Below are 19,640 nucleotides of genomic sequence, written 5' to 3'. Positions count from 1 at the left end.
AATAGTTCAAGACCAGTCTGTATTAGAGAACAAAGCATTTCAGTAGCCGTATAAAGCTTCGCTTGCTTTATGCTGCCTTCCCATGCTTACTCTTGACAGGAGAGTGAAAACCCTTAGACACTGAGTTCATTTGGAAACAGACAGGTTACCCAATTTATAGAAATATTGTAAAAATCCTTGGAAATAAAAAGCAACTTTCTTCTAAAACCATACATATGTGGCATTAGAAACACAAAAGATGAGTAAAGATAAATATGATGTTGATACTTCCTGCACTATTCATCATGTATAAAATTACAAACCTGTTTCACATAAATGGTGACAAACCCAGGTTCACCCTGAGTTGTAGCTTGCGTGTCCAAATTTTTCTTCCCATTTATCATCCGTCATTGCTGAACAGGAAAACCTCAAACTCTCCGAGTAAGCAAAAGCTCCACGAAATAGGAGTGTGCACCTTTTCTTCCAACGAACGGGCTTGGCTGACTCGGTCTCTCCGTACCCAGAGCTCCGTAAGACGCTCACTGCATTTCTGATGATTCCTGTGCCTCCATCAGCTGATTTCAACCATATGAAAAGTATCCAGACCTTTTACTTTTCATCCCAAAGAGGATAAATCACAATCTATAGACAAAACACCAGCTTGTTGCTGTTCCAAACGCAGCGTCGCTTTGCTGAGGAGTCCGGGGTCTGTGTGAATAAGAATTTCATCTCTTTTCTCTCCCAAGGAGGACCAGCGTTCCCAGTTACCTGCTCTGCATATGGATGTCGACCGGGATGAAAGTCACTACGGGGTGCTGAGATGCGCTGGTGCTGTTCTGCCCTAACGTGGGTGGCATCACTGGTTTGGTGGCTTTGGGTTCCAGCTCCCGCTTCACTCTCATGCGTCTATAAGAGTAAAAATGACCATTTTGTTGTGGTGTCTCCCATAGTAAATACTGGGAAGGTTCCTGCAGGAGCAGGTTAAATCAAACAGCTACTGAAAAGTCAATCCAAGCCAAGATTTAATCCCAAAGATACTAAATGGCCAATAAGTGCTTATAGAGTGTCTCAGTCTAACCCAGTGCCCCAAAAGGGGAAATCCAGCTCCTCTCTGGCACCCTCAGATCTTTCCTATGTCAACAGGAATCCCCAAAAAGAGCTTCCCTTGAGCATGCTGCATCAATAACCTCTTCCTACTTCCTATCAATTCAATCACAACCCTGATGGTGAGATTCAGGACACTTCAATCAAGAACATTATAGTTTAGTTTCTCCCAGAAATTCTCAGCAGCAAATACTGAAATGTTCTGGTAGATGAGATCACACATAACGGTGATTTTAGTTAATCTTGCCTTGGTGAAGTCCAGAACTTGGCCACTTACCTGTTATACGTTTTCAATATGAGCAGAACCACTGTAAATATAATAATCACTCCTACTACGATGGCAGCAACTATTGCTCCAGAACCTAATAGGGAAGCAGAAAGGGATAAAAGCCTGATTTACAAAGTTGGCATTGTGCTGTTTGAAGTTTGCTAAGTTCAAGGTCCATTAAAAAAGAGCCACCGCCCTACTACTTTTCTTACTTTGATAGAGACTTTGTTCTTGAGATTTTGCGGTCACATTTACTGAGAACTGAGTGTTATTGATCGGCGGTGCGGCTGTCGTCATCTTGATTCACCTATGGAAGAAAAAAATCAAAATTTGACAGTGGTAATTAGGCGACTACCTATTGAAGACTGACAGCCTATGAAGTGCAGGCTCACTGAACAGGGGTTCTTATCCCACAACAGAAGATAAAATAGGGCAATGTGACTATGACAGAAAGTTGACGTGAGTTCAAACGGGCACCTCACTCATCCCAGTGCCACCCCAGCCCTGGAACAGGACAAGCCTGCAAGCAAACGGCTGAAAACACGCCTGCTCTTGCATCCTGGTAGGGTAAAATTGTAGCTCTAGAAAGAGCAGCCTGTGTGTTTACCGATTTTATAAGCGTTTTCCAAATGTTTTCTAAATGTGACTTGCAACCTTAGCCATTAAAGCCTCCTTCAGCCTGAGGAGGGTGTGAAAACCACTTCAAACTGACCTCTGAAACCATTTCGGCTCCCAGCTTCACAGAGCTAATACCCTCAAACTATCCACCGAAAATTAGATCATTCTTCACCACTCGATACTGGAATTGGGTTTCCCAAATATGAAAGGAGCCTCCCTTCCCCTTCCCCTTCCCCTTCCCCTTCCCCTTCCCCTTCCCCTTCCCCTTCCCCTTCCCCTTCCCCTTCCCCTTCCCCTTCCCCTTCCCCTTCCCCTTCCCCCTTGTTGATGTCTTCCTAAAGGCTTCTGCCAAGGAGCATCCATCAAATAAAACACCTGTAGTGGTGGGGTCAAGTTTTGGGAGACAAGGAGGACGCAGCTCTGATGGCTTTCAACAGGTTTTGGGGTTGTTTCTGTGTTGTTTTGGGGTTGTTTCGGTGTCATTTCGGGGTGGGGAGGCCAGTAGCTGAGTCAACACCCGGTGTGAAGTTGGGAGGCTCCACAAATGGATGGGTGAGGAATGAGAAACATCAGTAACGTCAGGAAGGGAAACCATCAGAGTCTGCCTGGGTGTGAGGGGTCAGAACTGCAAGGTCGATTCATCAAATACTTCAGTCCTCTTAAGATAAAAAGGTTGAGGGGGGTTCTTTAAAAAAACCAACAAAAATAACTCAGTCTCGAGTCTGTAACTGGGTCACTCTCCTCGGACTGAATGATTCCTTTGTTTAGCCAAGGCCAAGTTAATTCAGCAACGTGATCGTCCACTGTAGTCGTGGATCTTTCCACGCTGAAAGAAACACTTTGCGTTTCGAGTTTGCCCAGGATTACCGTACAGCACAGCCCTGGAGAACCCGCGAGAGGCAGCAGCAGCGCCGGCCCCCCCAACTTCCCCCCATCCCTCCCAAACCACGGCGCTGCGGGCTGGACCGCAGAGACCGAAATGGCTGAGGAAAGCCCAACAAGTATTTTGGCTATGGACATGATTCAGAAAAAGCCACATCCAACTTTCACCTTGTTGCTCCCAACCAGGAGAGCACAAATTCCACATTCACACAAGTGTTTTTCTCCTCCTCTGGCTATGCAAAATCCCAAATACAGTAGGCGAAATATCTCACTATTAAGCCATGTAATATTCATACTTACTAACCTCCATCTGGTTCAAACCACCTCGGTAATGGTGAGCTATTTCTGCATGAGTCACCTATAACCAAAGAATTTTTATGGTTGTCAGTGAAACCGCCTGTTTACACGAAGGATTATTTTACCCAGCAGGGTGTAGCGATCTCAGATGCAATTTGAAAAATGCATGTTTGGGGTTTTTCCTGTATTATGTAGCAGGTAAAGAGGTGCAAGGTGTGTGTCTGTGGATGCTGCAGGTGAAGCGGAGCAGTCTCGGCTCCATTCCTGCCCTCTGAATCACACGATCACTCCTGACCAAGCCTGTGCTGCCAAACTCAAGGACCCAGCAAAGCCCACTGACAGCCATGGGAACTGACCAGGTATTACAGGCTGGACCCTCCTCTGCTTAGAAAGAAAAACATATTGGAAACTCAAGAGCGCTCCAGAAAAGCTGTATAACAAGGGAGAAGAAATGGACTTTGACACAGCAATCGCGGGACATTCTTTCTTCATGACACAGGGCGAGCACTTCCCTCTCTGCACACACACCTGCCGGGCTTTGAGAGCCACTAATCCACCCGCAGCTCTTGAGACTGGGGGTGGAGGCACACGCCGCTGCTTATTTTTGCATCCTTGTATTACGGAGCTGGAAATGTTGCTGTAAAGTCAAGCTTTGGGCACGTTTCCATGTAAAACACCTTTGCAGATACAGCCTAAAGGTTGGTTTTGGCAAGTGGCAGCAATGCCCCCGTTTGTACAACCTTCCTGCCTCCTCCTGCCCCCATTTTGAGCTGAATGGCCTCATTTCCAGTGGTTTGGGGATCAGAATTCAGCTGTCGAGTGGCTCCCGCGGCACCTGGCACTGACAGGAGAGGGTGACGGCGAACAGAGGGGTTTGTTTGAGCTTTTTCAGGTGCTGGTTAAGGAAGACACACAAACTCAGCGCTTTGCCACCCAGAAAAAGGTGGGGTTTGCACCACGCTGTGTTGCAGCTTTTAAATGAGACACCAATCAGCCATTGTTCCTCCAGCAGTAATATATACTAATTTTGACCCAGAAGCTCAATTAGAGAATTAATTCATCCTTTCAACTGTATTTTCACCTTACATTGTGGCTGAACACAGGTTGAAAAACTGGTGAGTTTTCCCTCCTTATCCAGGTCTAAAGAAAAGCATCATGAGCCACCAGCACCAGGAACATCACCGGGGGGTTGAGACAAACTGTCATTTCAGAAAGTAATAACAACACAATGTGCTTCAGTGAGACCTGAATGTGCCCAAATTTACCTTGCGAGGCTCTAAAAGGGAGGAAGGGGGTGGAAAAAACCCCCGAGTTCAAACTGGTTCGCAGGAGCTGAGGCATAAACGTGGCCTTGGGCAAACAGCCGCGCTCTGTATGGAGCCTGTGTATCCCAACGTGTCCTGATGTCAGACCAGCACCTTTATATAAGCATTTGTCTCAGGTTCTGGCATGAGCTCTCCAGGTTTAGCTGTTGTTAAAACACATATTAAAAGCCTTTCGTTTCCTTGCCAAGACAAAGTTACACAGAACTGCAGGCAACTCTGCACGAAAAACCAACCCAAACAAACCAGTAATTCTACCTGCGTGGTTTATAACCTGCGAGGGGCTAAAAATCCTCAGCTCACACAGATGCCAAGAACCGAGAAGTGAAGGCAGGTCCCCAGGAAGGAACGCTGGCGTTTGCAAATACAAACCAGATTTTGGTGTTGACTTGCACTGGTCAAGGTCTAAACCGGTGTACGACCTGCAGATTTCTCATTTTCTGCCTTAAAACACTAGGTCGCGCACATTTCTGCTCTAACGCACTAATTCATGGGAACGACAGAAACTCGGCGAATTGCGTTCACATCATAAAAACAGCCTCGATCCTCCAGGGCAGGACTGTCCCTGCAGACACGCCAAACGAGCCAGAGGTACTTCCCCACTGGTTACGGGCCAGATCTACGGCACGGTCGGATTAGAAGAGCTGTTCAGACACTTGTGAAATGTATGTCAGAACAGGAATTGAACTGAACATGGAAACCCCCACCCAAGTCACCAGTGATGTCCCAGCAGCCCAAAACTTGCGCTGCTCAAGCGTCACCCCCAGCCCGGTTACAGAGCTATTCCGCGGTGTCTGTCAGGTTGAGTTCAGATGCCTGTTGTTGAATTCTTTTCACTGACAAATATCATATATGTGACCTAAAGCTTCCCCTTGCCCCTTATCCAGGACTTCCCATACCGGACCCAAGCACACTTCACTACTTTCTTAAGTTTCCAGGCAGACCTGTGGAAGTCGGGATGCATAAAACCCCCTTCCATCCGGAAACGCTAAACAAACCTGAAATTTTAAACTAATACATCATCCACAATAAACCAGTCTGTTTAATGCGCTGGGATTATATAGTAAGGCTTTTTAAAATACATTGATAATAAATCATTCAGTCCAACGGTTGGAGGAGACTGAGTTATTTCATTGTTTAGATCCGAAGTGATACATTTAAGAGGAAATGGAACAACATTTTAAAACAAAACTGCCATTTAAATGCAATGCACAGATATATCGGATGTCAAGAGACCTGGGAGCGATTTTGCAGCTTATTCTTGAAAGGAGCGTTAGAGGTTTTACTTTGTCATCGCCACAGCAATGGGAGAAGAAAATTCACTTGTGCTCAAGCACTTGAAAAGCAGCGACCGTTGCAGAAGGTGCAAAGTGTCACAGGAGCCCCAAACCCCCATGGGCTCCATAAATGCGACATGGTCCGGAGCCTTTGATTGCAATCCTATGGCTCTGCCCACTGATACGGTCCCATGTATTGCTGGGAGCGCTCAGGAGGGGGCACAGGAGGCGAGGGTGTGTAATTAGCAGTTAAATATTACCCAGAAAAAAATGATTCAGAATGAAGAAAAATCCCTCCGGGCACCTCAGTGAAGCTCAAGGCAGGAGTGACTCATGGGGGAGGGCAAATGAGAGTCAAGGTGACAGATTTTAGAAGCCATCAACGTGAGCGCTCGGATGGAAAACAAGAAAATGAACCTGGGCTGAACCCTCGGTGTCACTGCGTGTGTCACTGGCATCGTGTCATCACGCGACCTCCGAATCACACCACCCCACAACTGGTCTCTGCTGCTCAAGGAAGTCCCAACAAACCACTCGCTGGTGACAAATTCAGTGGATCTGGACAAATAAACCACAGAAGAGCAGCTCGCCCTTGAGGCCGGGCTGTTCTCGCAGGGGAACGTCCACCTCCTTTGTGCTCTAGGAAATGCCCCGGTGCTGCAGGGCCCACTGCAGCCGTTTAGCAGCACCCGCTCTGGGCAGACACCAGCACCCCACGGGGTGTTCGGCACCGGTGGATTCACCCCCTGAGCGCGGCAGCTGCTGGTCCGAGCCCACCGATACTCACTGCATCACTCCCGGGCTTCTCCGCCTCCTTTGTGCCCAATTCACTGTTTTATTGCCATCAATAAGAAGAATAATTTAGTGTAACCAATAAAAGTCATGCTTTCGGTAGCAGTAAGCAGACAGGAGCAGGGCTGCACTGGAAACCTTCATGAATTACTGGCAAGCAGGTGTCCTGCCCTGGGGACAGGGGGTTGAGGACTCTTATCTTCTGCCCGCACCCCGCGGGTGGCACCATGTGCTCCCCAGCGCTGCATCTGCTGCAATTCCAGCTGCTCGGCTACCAGCAAAACCCAAAGCTCAATACTGTTGTAAGAACCTCTCCAAGTTTCACATCCTTAAGTTTATTTTCAGTGTTAAAAAGCACAGAGAGAATTCTGTATGCGACGCAGAAACGCCAACTCCTGCGCTTCACAACCAGCGGGACAAAGGAAGGCGGTCACAAGATTCCTTCATGTACTGCACATGCCGGCTTGTTGGATCGATAAGGCACGTTCCCCTCTTCCAAGAACACCGTGTAGACAAACACGTAAGCAGTGTGATACTTGGTGCTTACACCTGATCCTCCATCAGAACCGCTCCAAGCTCCTGGCGAGCCCCCCATATCTGACCCAGCACCCCCAGCCCAGCCGCACAGCCCAACAACAACTCACCCATCACTGCGCTGCCTTTGCCTTCTGCTTAATCGCTAAATCAAACCCTCCTGCCCGAACACTCCATCCAGCACAATGTATCACATCAGGGAAAAATGTTTACAAAATACTATGCTTTATTTTCCTGGGGTGTAAAGGACATTAACTACCATGAGAAACGAGAAACTGCAGTTCAAATCTATAAGCAACTTCAGCTTATTCCCAAATAATGGAAGCAGTAGAGTTTTGTTCTGTGCTGGAGATGCTCGGCAAACTGTAACTCCAAGCTTTCTAGTTCTTGTTGGGTTAAATATTAGGCTGCCAGCCCTTCCTAACGTGCTGCTCAGCAGATATAAAATGAAAAAGAGAAAAAGAAAACCAAACCACCAACAAAACCTTATTTATGTTGATGGGGTTGAACAAGTCAGGATAAGAGATTCAGCCCATCCACAGTGATGAAAAGATGGTACTACCGAGAGAACAACCTTCCAAGCAGACGCACAAACTCCTCTGCCAGGTCAGTTCCAGTCCCTGTACCTTGGAGGTTTCTAATTAATGAAAGAACTGCTAAAGCGGCCGATCAGCAGAAAATCGGCCGATGACGTCTGCTCTGTATTTCTTTTTGGTTTAGAGCTACCGATAAAGAACCTGGCTGCACGCAGAAACATTCAGTGTAATACACACGATCACACCCAAACCCGGAGTAACCCCCTTCAGCGCCCATTTCCAGCCATTTCGCCGGCAGCACAAAGTAACTTGCAGCAGCAAAGCCCCGTTTCCACCGATTCCCAGCACAGCTCCGTCCATCCCGCCCTCCGCCAGCTCACCCGAGGCCGCTCCGCTCCGGGGTTCCGGGCTCCGGGGCTCCGGGACCGGCCCGCGGTGCCGCCGCCGCCCCGCGCTCCCCCGGCCGGGGCCGCCTCAGCCCCCGGGACCGCGGGCGGTGCCACTGCCGGTACCGGGGGGCCCAGCCCGGCCCCGCCGCTGCAGGTGGTTCCCCCGGGGCCGCCCAGCCCGGCCCGGCCCCCAGCACCGCCTCCCCGGGCCGGGGGGGCAGAGCCCCGGCTGGAAGCCGCGGGCACCGGCGGGGCTGGAGGGGACGGGGCTGGAGGGGAAGGGTGCTCACGGTGCACGGGTTTCTACACCGAACCTCCAGTTTAACCCCACAGCACAAAACCACAGAGGTTTTCTCACCGGAGTTTGAGTTTCGAGATGCAATTATTTATCTTTTCTTCTGTACCAACGTTAGTCACTTCCAGCTAAATCCAATCACACTAAACCCCTGTGCAGATACCGCAGCTCCTTAAAAGCACAGATTGAAATCTCAGTTAAGGATTACTCACCGTTCATATTTTCAAAGGGAATAAATTCGGTTTCAATGGTTTCTTTACAATTTGCCTCATCCTGCATAAACAAGAAGGGACATGAGGCTCATTCTGGGAAGAGGAGCAGAATTCCAGATGGGCTGGATCTCTTTCTAGAGTAGCAGGGGCTGCTTTCAACACCGCACACACGGAATTTGGAAGAGGTACAAATAGTTACCTGTAAGTTAATAATTAAAACTAATTGTCCTAACTCCAATAGTACAAGAAAGGAGACCCCAGCCACTGTGACTGTCAGGCAGCCCACGCTGACGTAGAAACAGGAAAAAGTTTGGTGGATTCACCAAATTCGCTTCTTGTTGTCTTGAATGGGTGTGAAAAGCAGCGCAGCGAGGAACGCATCAAGCTGTTCTCCAGACCCCGTCCTTCTCTCCACAGTGAAACCAGAGCAGGTCTAGACACCAGATCTAGACAAGGTAAGATGCGGTGCAAACACCTCCTTGCCAATCTCTGCAATCAACCTTCCCGAGCATTTATGAGCTGGTACAAATACGAGGACGCGCCCTCGCAAAGCTGCCAGACCCAGGGCTGGATTTACCCAGGATCACAGCTCTTGCCCAGCCTTGCTCCTCAGGGAGCTGTTGGGCACCTTGATAAAGCAGAGATTAAATTCAAGGTGAGGTCTGGAAAGGGACTGAAGTTTTAAAGACACCCACACACGTTCAGTCCGCTATTTCCAAGGCAGCTGTCTCTCCATTCCTCCAAGGCTTTGTGGCCTTTGTTGCCACCACCAAGAGGAAGGTGAGGCCATCTGCAGCAACCTGGGCAAATCCCGAAGCTGGAAGTTGATTGTGAATTGTGGAAATGCAGCTTCATGGCTTTAGTTCTTCACCAGAGCATGGGTACAGACAGCAGTGGAGGTTTTACCTTTGCATCGCCTGGACATCGCTGAAATACAAGCAGCTCATTTACTTTATCGCATCCTATTGCTTCAGAGGGCGATAATCAGATCTCTCTCTGAAAACCGGGACTAAAAAGCGAGACGGCAATTTCCATACGAGCAGCCAAATCTGCTCTGAGTTGATAAATGGGGGTTCAAGGCTGCGAAGCCGCGGAGGACAGGTCTACCCGGGGCCAGCCCGGCTGGGGATCAACCCCCAGCTCAGCTAACAGGGCATGTGATCAACACGAGGGGGGAGGCAGGTGATGATTAATTTGAAAAAACAACCCCAAATGTCTCTATCTGTGCTAACGAGCAGCTGTCAAAGGAGAAAACAACTTCCCCGCAGCCGCGGAGGGCTCGGCCAGGCCTCGCCGCTCCCTCCCCGACCCTCTCGGGAGGCGGCGGCCGGCGCTCGGCGATGCTCAGCGACCGGGCAGCGAGCCGGGCCGCCTCGGCTCGGGAAGGGGCTCCCGGCGAAGGGACGGCGGAGCAACAGATGGCCGGCGGTGGAGGGGAAGCGGGGGGCGCTCACCGTGTCACCAAGAGGAAGACGAGGCCATCTGCAGCAACCTGGGTAAATCCCGAAGCTGGAAGATGCTGCACATCCAGGAATTGCTTCCTAACCAGGTTCCAGAGCCTGGATGTCACCAGATACTCCCTGCAAGACCAGCTACTGCTGCCTAACAAGCTCCTGTTGTACCGTTTTGTTGATCAGTGCATGCATGCTTTATATCAACTCTGACCGTTTCTTTCCTGTGGGGCTTTGGAGACTTCTTTCAAAACAAGTCATTATTTCTCTTTATTACAACAGCAGTTTTAGAGAGGTCGGTACTGCAGCCCATTCTCTCCCACAGCCAAGCGGGGGTTAAACTCGTGTTCAAAACTCATGTGAAATCCAAAGGGAACTCTGCTGTGAGAGGCACCGGAAAGCACCATTAATACCTCCCCAGTCCCTCCTTCCACCCAGAAGTTGAAACCCCCAACTTCTTCAGCACTATTTTTCCAATAATTTGCTGACAAAAACCCGTAAATTACTTCCCCTGTTCACTCAACTGCACAAGAGTACAATCCTGTTAGAAAACTTACGTATCAAACTTGAGCTAATATGAAATACAGTTAAAAAACCACATGTGAATGGCACTGCGTTGGTTTTATTTTAAGTGTCTTTACACCATGAAAGATGTCGGGATGCAAGTTGTTACACATCATACACAAAACACGCTGACAACACTGCTCGCTTGATTCGCCTTAGAAAACTGTTTCTGAAGGTTTTCCACTTATTCCTACTTACAGCAACTTCTACAATGGGCTGGAAATGAAACCGTTAACAAAATACAAACAGCACAGAAAATCCAAAGCGGACTGCTGGATTTTTTTAAAACGCACAAGCCTGATGGACAGTACAAGTTTGGTTTTGTTTCTTTAATAACGTGGATCAGTGAGACAGAGAAGTCGGACTTTGAGTGAGTTTAATATCTGAAGAGATACATAAATACCACACCTGTGGAGGCAAGATGGAAATTACCCATTTTCCTTTTGTTTTAATATATATTATTCCTGCCTCCGAAGAAGGACCTGCCTGCAGGATCCCATTGTGCAGCTTGAAGCCATTGGCAGGAAGGGATCAGGAGCTGACACGATACGGAGATGAAACGACCGTGCTCACGCTAATTCACCACCGCTACTTTTTCTTTCCACCATCAATCAAGTGAAAACACCTTGGAAAAATCCAATAAACACGTCACGTAGAACTGAAACACACTAAAATGAATCTGAAAACGGCCGATTTCTGAATGATTTTTGTATATATATATGAACATCAGCAGCCTGGTTTGTTCACAAATAATTTTATAGAAAAAAGAAGAATCTGTCTAGACTAAAAAAGGTTAGTTATAAAATAGCATAGAAGCATGTGTCGTTATACCGAGGCGTATTTCCCCCCTACTAAAACGCTTAAATCACAAAATCAAAGCTCTGTATTTTAAAAGATGCATCCCAGGCTCCAAAGCAGCCGATGCTTTATCAGGCAGACGGGATGTCCCACAGCAAAAATCGGAATGAAGAACAGCAAACAAGGGCTGAAACTGCATAGAAACTAAGCCAGGCAACTGATTGTCTTAAAAAATACAAAATAGACCGGAGAAGTTTAAAAATTAACCCTAGGTGTTTTATCTCCTAACGTAATTGAGTCCTAACATAACAGTCACTGGTTTGTGGTGCAGGCCATCTAGGAATAAACGTTACCATATTTTCAGAAAGGATCAGAGACAACACATAGAACAGCTGAATCCCTATTTCCCCTGCGTATTGTACTCCTAACGCGGTGTCGGTGCGAACCCACCGTGTACCATCGCGACAGCAGCAGCACAAGTGCTGGCGACAGACTCAGCGTCCGTCTCCTCCGTCGGCTGTGGTTCCTCCTCCCCTATTCTTCTCTGTGTTGTCAGCAAAACTACTGGAATTTCACTCCTTACCTGTATTTGTGCCTCATGTCAAATAAAAATCACATACTTGAAAAGAAAGATTAATTGTCACCTCAGGAGATTAGTAGCTGGGAAGGAATTTTAGCCTATAGAGTACGTTTCACTTGCATTTAACACTATATTAACTGGAAGTTGCTGTACCAGATCAGCTTTGCTATACAATGAACCTTCTTGAATCCAATTGCGGCAGTAAGGTATTATTTCAGCACTTGGTACATCACACTGTACAGTAGAAATAAAAGGGTAACACCTTAAACAAAACCAAACCAAACCCACAACCAGACCTCCTATTTGTCACTATTTCAAGTCAGGTGGATTTGCTACACTTGGGGGACTAGTCCCTAAAATTAAAGTGCTTGTCAGAGCATTGGCATCCAAAATCTTGAACATGAGAGACAACTACAAGTAAAATCTGTTGTCGCTATACATAACATATAGCAGCAGTACAGACATCAACACGTGTACTCAATAAGTGTCTGATTTTGATACTACCTTGAGCATCACAGATTTAACAGTGCATCGTACCCCCGACCTCCAGTGTACAATCAAACGCTTTAGGTTCATTCAGGATCGTTGCAGGCGGATCTGGACGCCTCGTCTGCATGATCTTCTGTTTGGGATTTTTTATTTCATCCTCCTCTTCTGTCTCACTTTCACAGACATGGACAACGACACTAGGAGTTGATTCTGTTCCCGCGTGGAGCTCGTACTTCTCCCCTGAAGAGCAGCAAACAAAACTCATGCTACGAACATCCCCAAGGAGAAGTGTCAGGCTGCCTTATCTCACAACTCCTTACTATCTGCAGTAACACAACCAAATACTCATTTATTCCCATCTCATCTTTAATTTGCTCAACTCCCACATTTCACCAGACCCGTTAAATGTTTTACAATACTCCCTGTTGCCTGTTAGACTGTACTTTGATTACAACCAATCTTTCCATTCAAGTAAGAATCAGCACATAAAAGAGACTCAATTTCTTCTCACAGAAAGAAAGAGAAGTGGATAAATTCCCTTGGTAACTATTTTTGAAGTTAAGTAACACAACAAAAGCAGGTAAATATTCCTACCCGGTCCCAACTTGGAGACGGCACAAAGCAAGTCGTAGTTTATCAGGGGAGTTGCGTCTTCGCTCTGTTTCCATCCGACTGGAGGAGAAGCAGGAGGTGAGATCAGGAACTGTTTAACGGGTTGTGGAGGCAGCAGGTAGGACTTGTCACCTATTTCACTGGACACCTGAACACAAAAAGCCAGGAGATACTGAACAAGGTGACAAATATTAATTCTCTCACATATTTATCACAAACTAAACTCACAGGCAAAAGTGAGACAACGAAGAACCAGGAACGCGTGCACAGCACCTTAGTGCTCCACAGTACCTGTGCAAAGTACAGCTTGAGCTTTTTCCCACTCAAGTCCGTTTCATGCAGCTCTATCCGTGCTCTGGCTGCTGCCTCTGGATTGCTGAAGTTTATCCTCACTCTTCTGAAGCTTTTGAACAACTGGAATGTAACTTGATTATCGTAGACTGTGAAAAGTGCTTCAAATCTTTCCTAGAGATGAAGCACAAAGATTCTCCAAACACAAAATGAACATTTTCACTCAATGAAAACACATTTTCTTTTCGCCTTCCCAAATCCAGATTATTTCCTTAATCGCTTTCTAAACCTGCACATTCCAAACTTCTCTCGGTTACTTGCAAACCTCCATTCTGTGTAGTTCACAGAATCCCAGACTGTCAGGGGTTGGAAGGGACCTGGAAAGCTCATCCAGTGCAATCCCCCATGGAGCAGGAACACCCAGCTGAGGTTCCACAGGAAGGTGTCCAGGCGGGTTTGAATGTCTGCAGAGAAGGAGACTCCACAACCTCCCTGGGCAGCCTGGGCCAGGCTCTGACACCCTCACCATGAACAAGTTTCTTCTCATCTTTAAGTGGAACCTCCTGTGTTCCAGTTTGCACCCATTGCCCCTTGTCCTGTCACTGGTTGTCACCCAGAAGAGCCTGGCTCCATCCTCCTGACACTGCCCCTTTCCATATTGATCCCCATGAATGAGTCCCCCCTCAGTCTCCTCTTGTCCAGCTCCAGAGCCCCAGCTCCCTCAGCCTTTCCTCACACGGGAGATGCTCCACTCCCTTCAGCATCTTGGTGGCTGCGCTGGACTCTCTGCAGCAGTTCCCTGTCCTTCTGGAACTGAGGGGCCACAACTGGACACAATATTCCAGGTGTGGTCTCCCCAGGGCAGAGCAGAGGGGCAGGAGAACCTCTCTGACCTACTGACCACCCCCTTCTAACCCACCCCAGGTACCATTGGCTTCCTGGCCACAAGGGCCCAGTGCTGGCTCATGGTCACCCTGCTGTGCCCAGGACCCCCAGGTCCCTTTCCCCTACACTGCTCTTTAATAGGTCATTCCCCAACTTATTCTGCTTTGTATTGCTATTTACATCTGAATTCCAAGAGCAAATTAATGTGCACAAGCCTCTGAAACTCTTAATACATAAACTGCCACCTAGCGACACTTATCAAAAGAGCAGATGTCAACAAAAACACCGGTACTTGCACGTGACACTCAAGCATCTCCAAAACCACCACACAAATCAGTTCATTTTTATATCTGATCTCTGATCTACAAGAAACCTAATTTGCAGATATTTTTTCCCTAGTGTAAATGCACTAGGAAATTTCGTAGTGTAAATTTTCATTCACTCTAAACAGATTAAAATCAACAAATTAGAGTTCTGTAAGCAATCTCTTTTCAATTTTATTTATTATGTTCTGATAATATTCAGCTATTCAGACAGATCTGCATCAGCAAAGAAGAGGAAAAAGAACACTTTTTCATTAAGAATTCTTTCCAATGACCATAGTTAATTTGTTCGATTCCAACAGACAATGATCTCTTAACAAAAATCCTGTTGAAGCCTTCATTCCCGTAAGAATAATTATAGAATGAAGGGCTTTCATGTGAAATAGGACTGAAGAAATTCTTCAGATACTGCCCATGTTAGTTTTAAGAAAACATATTTTTGGGTGCAATTCTCTCCAATCTGTACAATGTCAAGGTCTTCGATAAAGCAGAAAACCTGTTCTATCTTACCTTTTCTTCCTGTACCTCAAACACAGCTTCAGGAACACCACAAGCAAAGAGTGAGGTAGGCAAGTCACTTAAATCCATCATCTCTTCCAAATCGTCTTCATTTTCTCCAAAAATCATCTGTTCTTCCTCCTCTTGGTCGCTGCTGTAAAGGTCTGACTGGCTGTCGCTCCAGGACCTCATGGTATCTCTGAGCATCGTTCACCCCGCACAGCGCTTCTTTACGTTCCAGTTTCTAGGGTCTGCCATTCCGAAAGACAAAACCAGAGCTGTGTCACGATACCGCATCTTCTTGCTTTGACTGTTCTTTAAGGCAAATAAATTTACGAAAAAAGCATAGAAATCAACACAAAACTTGTTCTCTCATCCACAAAACAGAAGCACTGTATCCCATTTCTGTAAATGGAATAAAGAAACTGCTGTTCCAGCCATGAAAAGGAAGATAAAGTCACTCGGCGAAGTAAATGAGATTTCTATTCCCTTCACTCCGTAACGACAGCGATGTGATTATCAGTGCAACAGCCGAACTGCTCTGCCTCAGTTTCCTCTGCTCCAAGTACCTGGCTATAATACAGATAGTCTGATACAAATGGAAACACACAAGTGCCACTTATTTGCGACAATTGTCTAAAACTTACAGCCATTAACTGCAATAAACAATTCAAAATTATAAGCAAATTCACTGTGTAGACAACTGACAACACTCCTTAGGAAGCTATTTAATCACTCATTCCCTCTTAGATTTTAGATTAAATGTCCTTACACAGCAGGACTAAAAGGATGCCGACAACTACAGCCACTTGGATAAGACCTTTTGCTAAGTCCTTTGTTCTCCTGGGAATTAGTATCTGCTTATCATTTAAATACCAGGTGAGTGGTACCTCTAAAACACTTAAAACCAAACTCTCCAACTTCATGCAAAGCCTAAGATCTTCTGAAACTGTGGAAATGCAGCTTCATGGCTTTGGTTCTTCACCAGAGCATGGGTACAGACAGCAGTGGAGATTTTACCTTTGCATCGCCTGGACATCGCTGAAATACAAGCAGCTCATTTACTTTATCACATCCTATTGCTTCAGAGGGCGATAATCAGATCTCTCTCTGAAAACCGGGACTAAAAAGCGAGACGGCAATTTCCATACGAGCAGCCAAATCTGCTCTGAGTTCATAAACTGGGGCTCAAGACTGCGAAGCCGCGGAGGACAGGTCTACCCGGGGCCAGCCCGGCTGGGGATCAACCCCCAGCTCAGCTAACAGGGCATGTATCAACACGAGGGGGGAGGCAGGTGATGATTAATTTAAAAAAACAACCCAAAATGTCTCTATCTGTGCTAACGAGCAGCTGTCAAAGGAGAAAACAACTTCCCCGCAGCCGCGGAGGGCTCGGCCAGGCCTCGCTGCTCCCTCCCCGACCCTCTCGGGAGGCGGCGGCCGGCGCTCGGCGATGCTCAGCGACCGGGCAGCAAGCCGGGCCGCCTCGGCTCGGAAAGGGGCTCCCGGCGAAGGGACGGCGGAGCAACAGATGGCCGGCGGTGGAGGGGAAGCGGGGGGCGCTCACCGTGTCCTCGGCGCGGATCCCCTCGGCGGCGATGAGGAGTCGCCGCGCAGGGGGCGGCGGCGGGAGCGCGCACTCGGCGCCGTGCGGAGCGAGCGGCTGCTGGAGGGGAGCGGCGGGAACGCGCCTGCGCGCGCGCCCCCCGCGCCTCCGCATCGCCTGAGGGAGCTGCGGGGGGGGGGGGTGGTCGGTGACCCGGATGGAGGGGGCGACTCTGCGCATGCGCCAGGGGCGGCCGCGCGCTGAGGGCAGCGGCTGTGAGACCCGCACGCTGAGCGGGGTTCTCGTTCCCGCGCTGAGGGGCAGCGGCCGTATCACCCTCCGGCTGTGAGGGGCTGAGGGGCAGCCGCTCTGTCACCCCCAAGCTGTGAGGGGTTCCTATCCCCGCACTGAGGGACAGCAGCCATGTCACCCTCTCCCTCTGAGGAGCTGAGGGGGGTTCTCGTTGCCGCACTGAGGGGCAGCAGCCATGTCACCCTCTCCCTCTGAGGAGCTGAGGGGGGGTTCTCGTTCCCGCACTGAGGGGCAGCAGCGGTGTCACCCTCACGCTGTGAGGGGTTGAGGGGCAGCGGCCATGGCACCCCTACGCTGTGAGGGGTTCCCATTCCCTCGCTGAGGGGCAGCGACCGTGTCACCCTCAGGCTGTGAGGGGCAGCGGCTGTCACCCCAACACTGTGAGGGGCTGAGGGGTAGCGGCCATGTCACCCCCATGCTCTGAGGGGCTGAGGGGCAGTGGCCATGTAACCCTCCCGCTCTGAGGGGCTGAGGCGGGTTCTTGTCCCGCAGCTGAGGGCAGCAGCCGTGTCACCCTCCAGCGCTGTGGGGCGTTCCCATTCCCGCCACCTGTCCACCTCACGCAGCCGCCCCTTGGGCTCTGTGGTGGGTTTGGTGTATTCAGCCCCCCATGGCACTCAGGGCTCTCCACAGCAAAGAGTGTGGAGCACAGCTGAGGAAACAAAAGGTGTTTTACACGCATCCATCCTTGAGGTGATGGGCCTTGACCACGAGGAAAGGCTTTGCTGGGTTCTCTGAGGGAATGACTGAGCTCAGAGAGATGAGAATTGATTCAAAAGCTGCAAATTTCTCCAGGAGCTGCCTCTGGAAAAGCAGTCGGTAGCTGCAGTGCTGGCAGAGCTGAGCGTGGAGGACAAAGGCCACATCCGTGTTTTTAATTAATAGTCATGGAATGCCATGTGAGACCGTAGCAGCTCGGGGTATCCCAGCAGGACGCTCGGGTGAGCCTGAAGGCTAAAGCCAGGGAACAAGAGATGGGACTGAGCACTGTGCCCGCGCTTTGTGTGAGGGTTTCTGCCGCGAAAGGCCCACGGACACTCCTAAACAGCAGCTAAAGTTAATCGGTTTTACTCCACCGTTGGCCTCGGCTGGCAGACACGCAGTTGCCAGATGGGAACAGTGACAATTTGTGTCCCTCGTCTCATGGAATAAATCATGGCTTAATCCATCAATGCGATGATTTGAGACAGCGGCCAGCTGAACTGCGTGATAAATGAGTGCCAGTGTGCATTGACATCTGAAGGAAGCACAAACCAACATCCTTTTTTGGGTTGTATTCGGTTTTCCGCAAAAAGCACACCAAGCTACTAAATAATTTACCTGACACAAATATTGAGTTCAACAGCTTTGTCCTCACTTGGAAAGCAAGAAGACAGGATTTCAACAAATACCAACATTTCTGTGATGTAAAAGCTTTCTCCTAAAGTTCAGGTACAGAAGAAGGGCAGAAAGTAATGCCAAGTTGGTGTTCTTTACCAGGCTTGTAATCTGTCCACAATGCAGACCTTTCCCTCATAAGAAAACAGCGTATAGCAGAATTCATCTTTAGAAAGGTAAGATCCATCTTACTTGTCCAGATAAGGGATTCTGCAATTTAGATGCAGTGCAAATTTAGGCAGTAAGTGGTTAGTCTCAATTACATTAGCCTTGCCGCAGTTACATACTTTATTAATTCAATAGCATGTTCTTCCTCCCTGGTCAGCAATATATTAGGTTTTAGTACCATAAACTCCCAACATTTATGTCCATTTCAGGAACATTTTAAATGCTCTGTTCTGTAATAACACCTCTTTTGTAGCACGTATCTTCATAATGATCCTGACGCCTGGCTTGCTTGCCACCTCTATATTAGCACTTAACGCAGTTGTCTCTGATATAACACACTAACCCTTAAATGATGTATGTTAACAAGTATTAGCACATTCATCAGAAACTCTGGGACTTAGGCATGCTGCTTCTACAAGCATTCAAAATAAGCATTAGCCAGTGCTTCAATACTCATCTCCAGGGACTTCTGTGAAGTGCAGCTTTAACACCAAAGTGGATACAGCTGCTCTTTTTTTCCCTTTTCCCCTCCCCATTTGTGGTTTGGTACCCCAAGAGATACATTTAATTAAGCTTATCCTGAGGGTTATCTTCTGCTTATCCCCCTGGACTAAAACACATGTGGTGAGCATTAATTAGGTTGGCAAGCATTCAATTAAGCTACATTCCCAGTATTCTAAATTTATGACTGTATTTCTTAATGGCATTGTTAGGAAACGTCCTTAAGCTGTCTTCTCCTGCAATCAAAGACATGATATCCTGTATCGGAAGGATGGCATCTCCTACAGCGTAGTATTCCCAACTAGTTCGAGAGGTCTTTGCTGTCTCAGAGAAGCACGCAGTTGTCTCGGTTTCAGTGTGGAGTTGGCAGCCATGCAAAAATCATGAGTCAGGCCACCAATAATATAATGCTTTTGGTTTTGTGATTTGGCTCACCTTGTATCCGTGTCCCCCCCCTGCTCCTTTAGGCTCTACTTGGATCAGATTTTCAGGCTCTTCTCTGAAATAATTAATGCCAAGGTAGATTTTTTTTTTAAGCCCTGTAAAACTAAGGTTTTAGATTAAACTGCATGATTCCTGAAGCTGACACCTAATACCTGGAGACTCATGTAAAACTGCAAGCATTATTAATGCTGCAGCCCTAAACAGTTGTAGCAATCTGCATTTCATTTACAAGAGTCCTGTTAGAAAAGACAATCCTTTGAATGCCCGTAGTACTTAATGTAGGAAACTAAATTCTA

General features: G+C 47.9%; 2 protein-coding genes across 4 annotated transcripts; both read right to left on the bottom strand.

The window, feature by feature from the left end:
• NCMAP (non-compact myelin associated protein) lies at window positions 1–8,636 on the bottom strand. 3 transcript variants are annotated; one of them, XM_071799084.1, is made up of 5 exons: window positions 7,990–8,090; window positions 3,156–3,209; window positions 1,564–1,658; window positions 1,361–1,445; window positions 1–885 (listed from the first exon to the last, which is right to left on the bottom strand). In XM_071799084.1, exons 3-5 carry the CDS (start codon window positions 1,646–1,648, stop codon window positions 744–746), a joined length of 312 nt encoding a protein of 103 aa, XP_071655185.1. In that variant the 5' UTR covers window positions 1,649–1,658; window positions 3,156–3,209; window positions 7,990–8,090; the 3' UTR covers window positions 1–743. The 3 variants fall into 3 exon arrangements, with proteins under 3 accessions (XP_071655185.1, XP_065713396.1, XP_065713394.1); XM_065857324.2 differs by lacking the exons at window positions 3,156–3,209; window positions 7,990–8,090 and adding an exon at window positions 8,506–8,636; XM_065857322.2 differs by lacking the exon at window positions 3,156–3,209 and having other exon boundaries at window positions 7,990–8,136.
• Window positions 8,637–10,558: 1,922 nt separating this feature from the next.
• On the bottom strand, window positions 10,559–16,699 carry RCAN3 (RCAN family member 3). The gene is made up of 5 exons (XM_065857329.2): window positions 16,564–16,699; window positions 15,009–15,247; window positions 13,291–13,464; window positions 12,982–13,147; window positions 10,559–12,627 (listed from the first exon to the last, which is right to left on the bottom strand). Exons 2-5 carry the CDS (start codon window positions 15,201–15,203, stop codon window positions 12,419–12,421), a joined length of 744 nt encoding a protein of 247 aa, XP_065713401.1. The 5' UTR covers window positions 15,204–15,247; window positions 16,564–16,699; the 3' UTR covers window positions 10,559–12,418.
• Window positions 16,700–19,640: the final 2,941 nt, after the last annotated feature.

This window comes from Patagioenas fasciata, chromosome 25 (genome assembly GCF_037038585.1).
Source record: "Patagioenas fasciata isolate bPatFas1 chromosome 25, bPatFas1.hap1, whole genome shotgun sequence".
Lineage (NCBI taxonomy): Eukaryota > Metazoa > Chordata > Aves > Columbiformes > Columbidae > Patagioenas > Patagioenas fasciata.
Note: the sequence above shows the minus strand (reverse complement) of the source record. Positions and strands in the feature narration are given on the sequence as shown.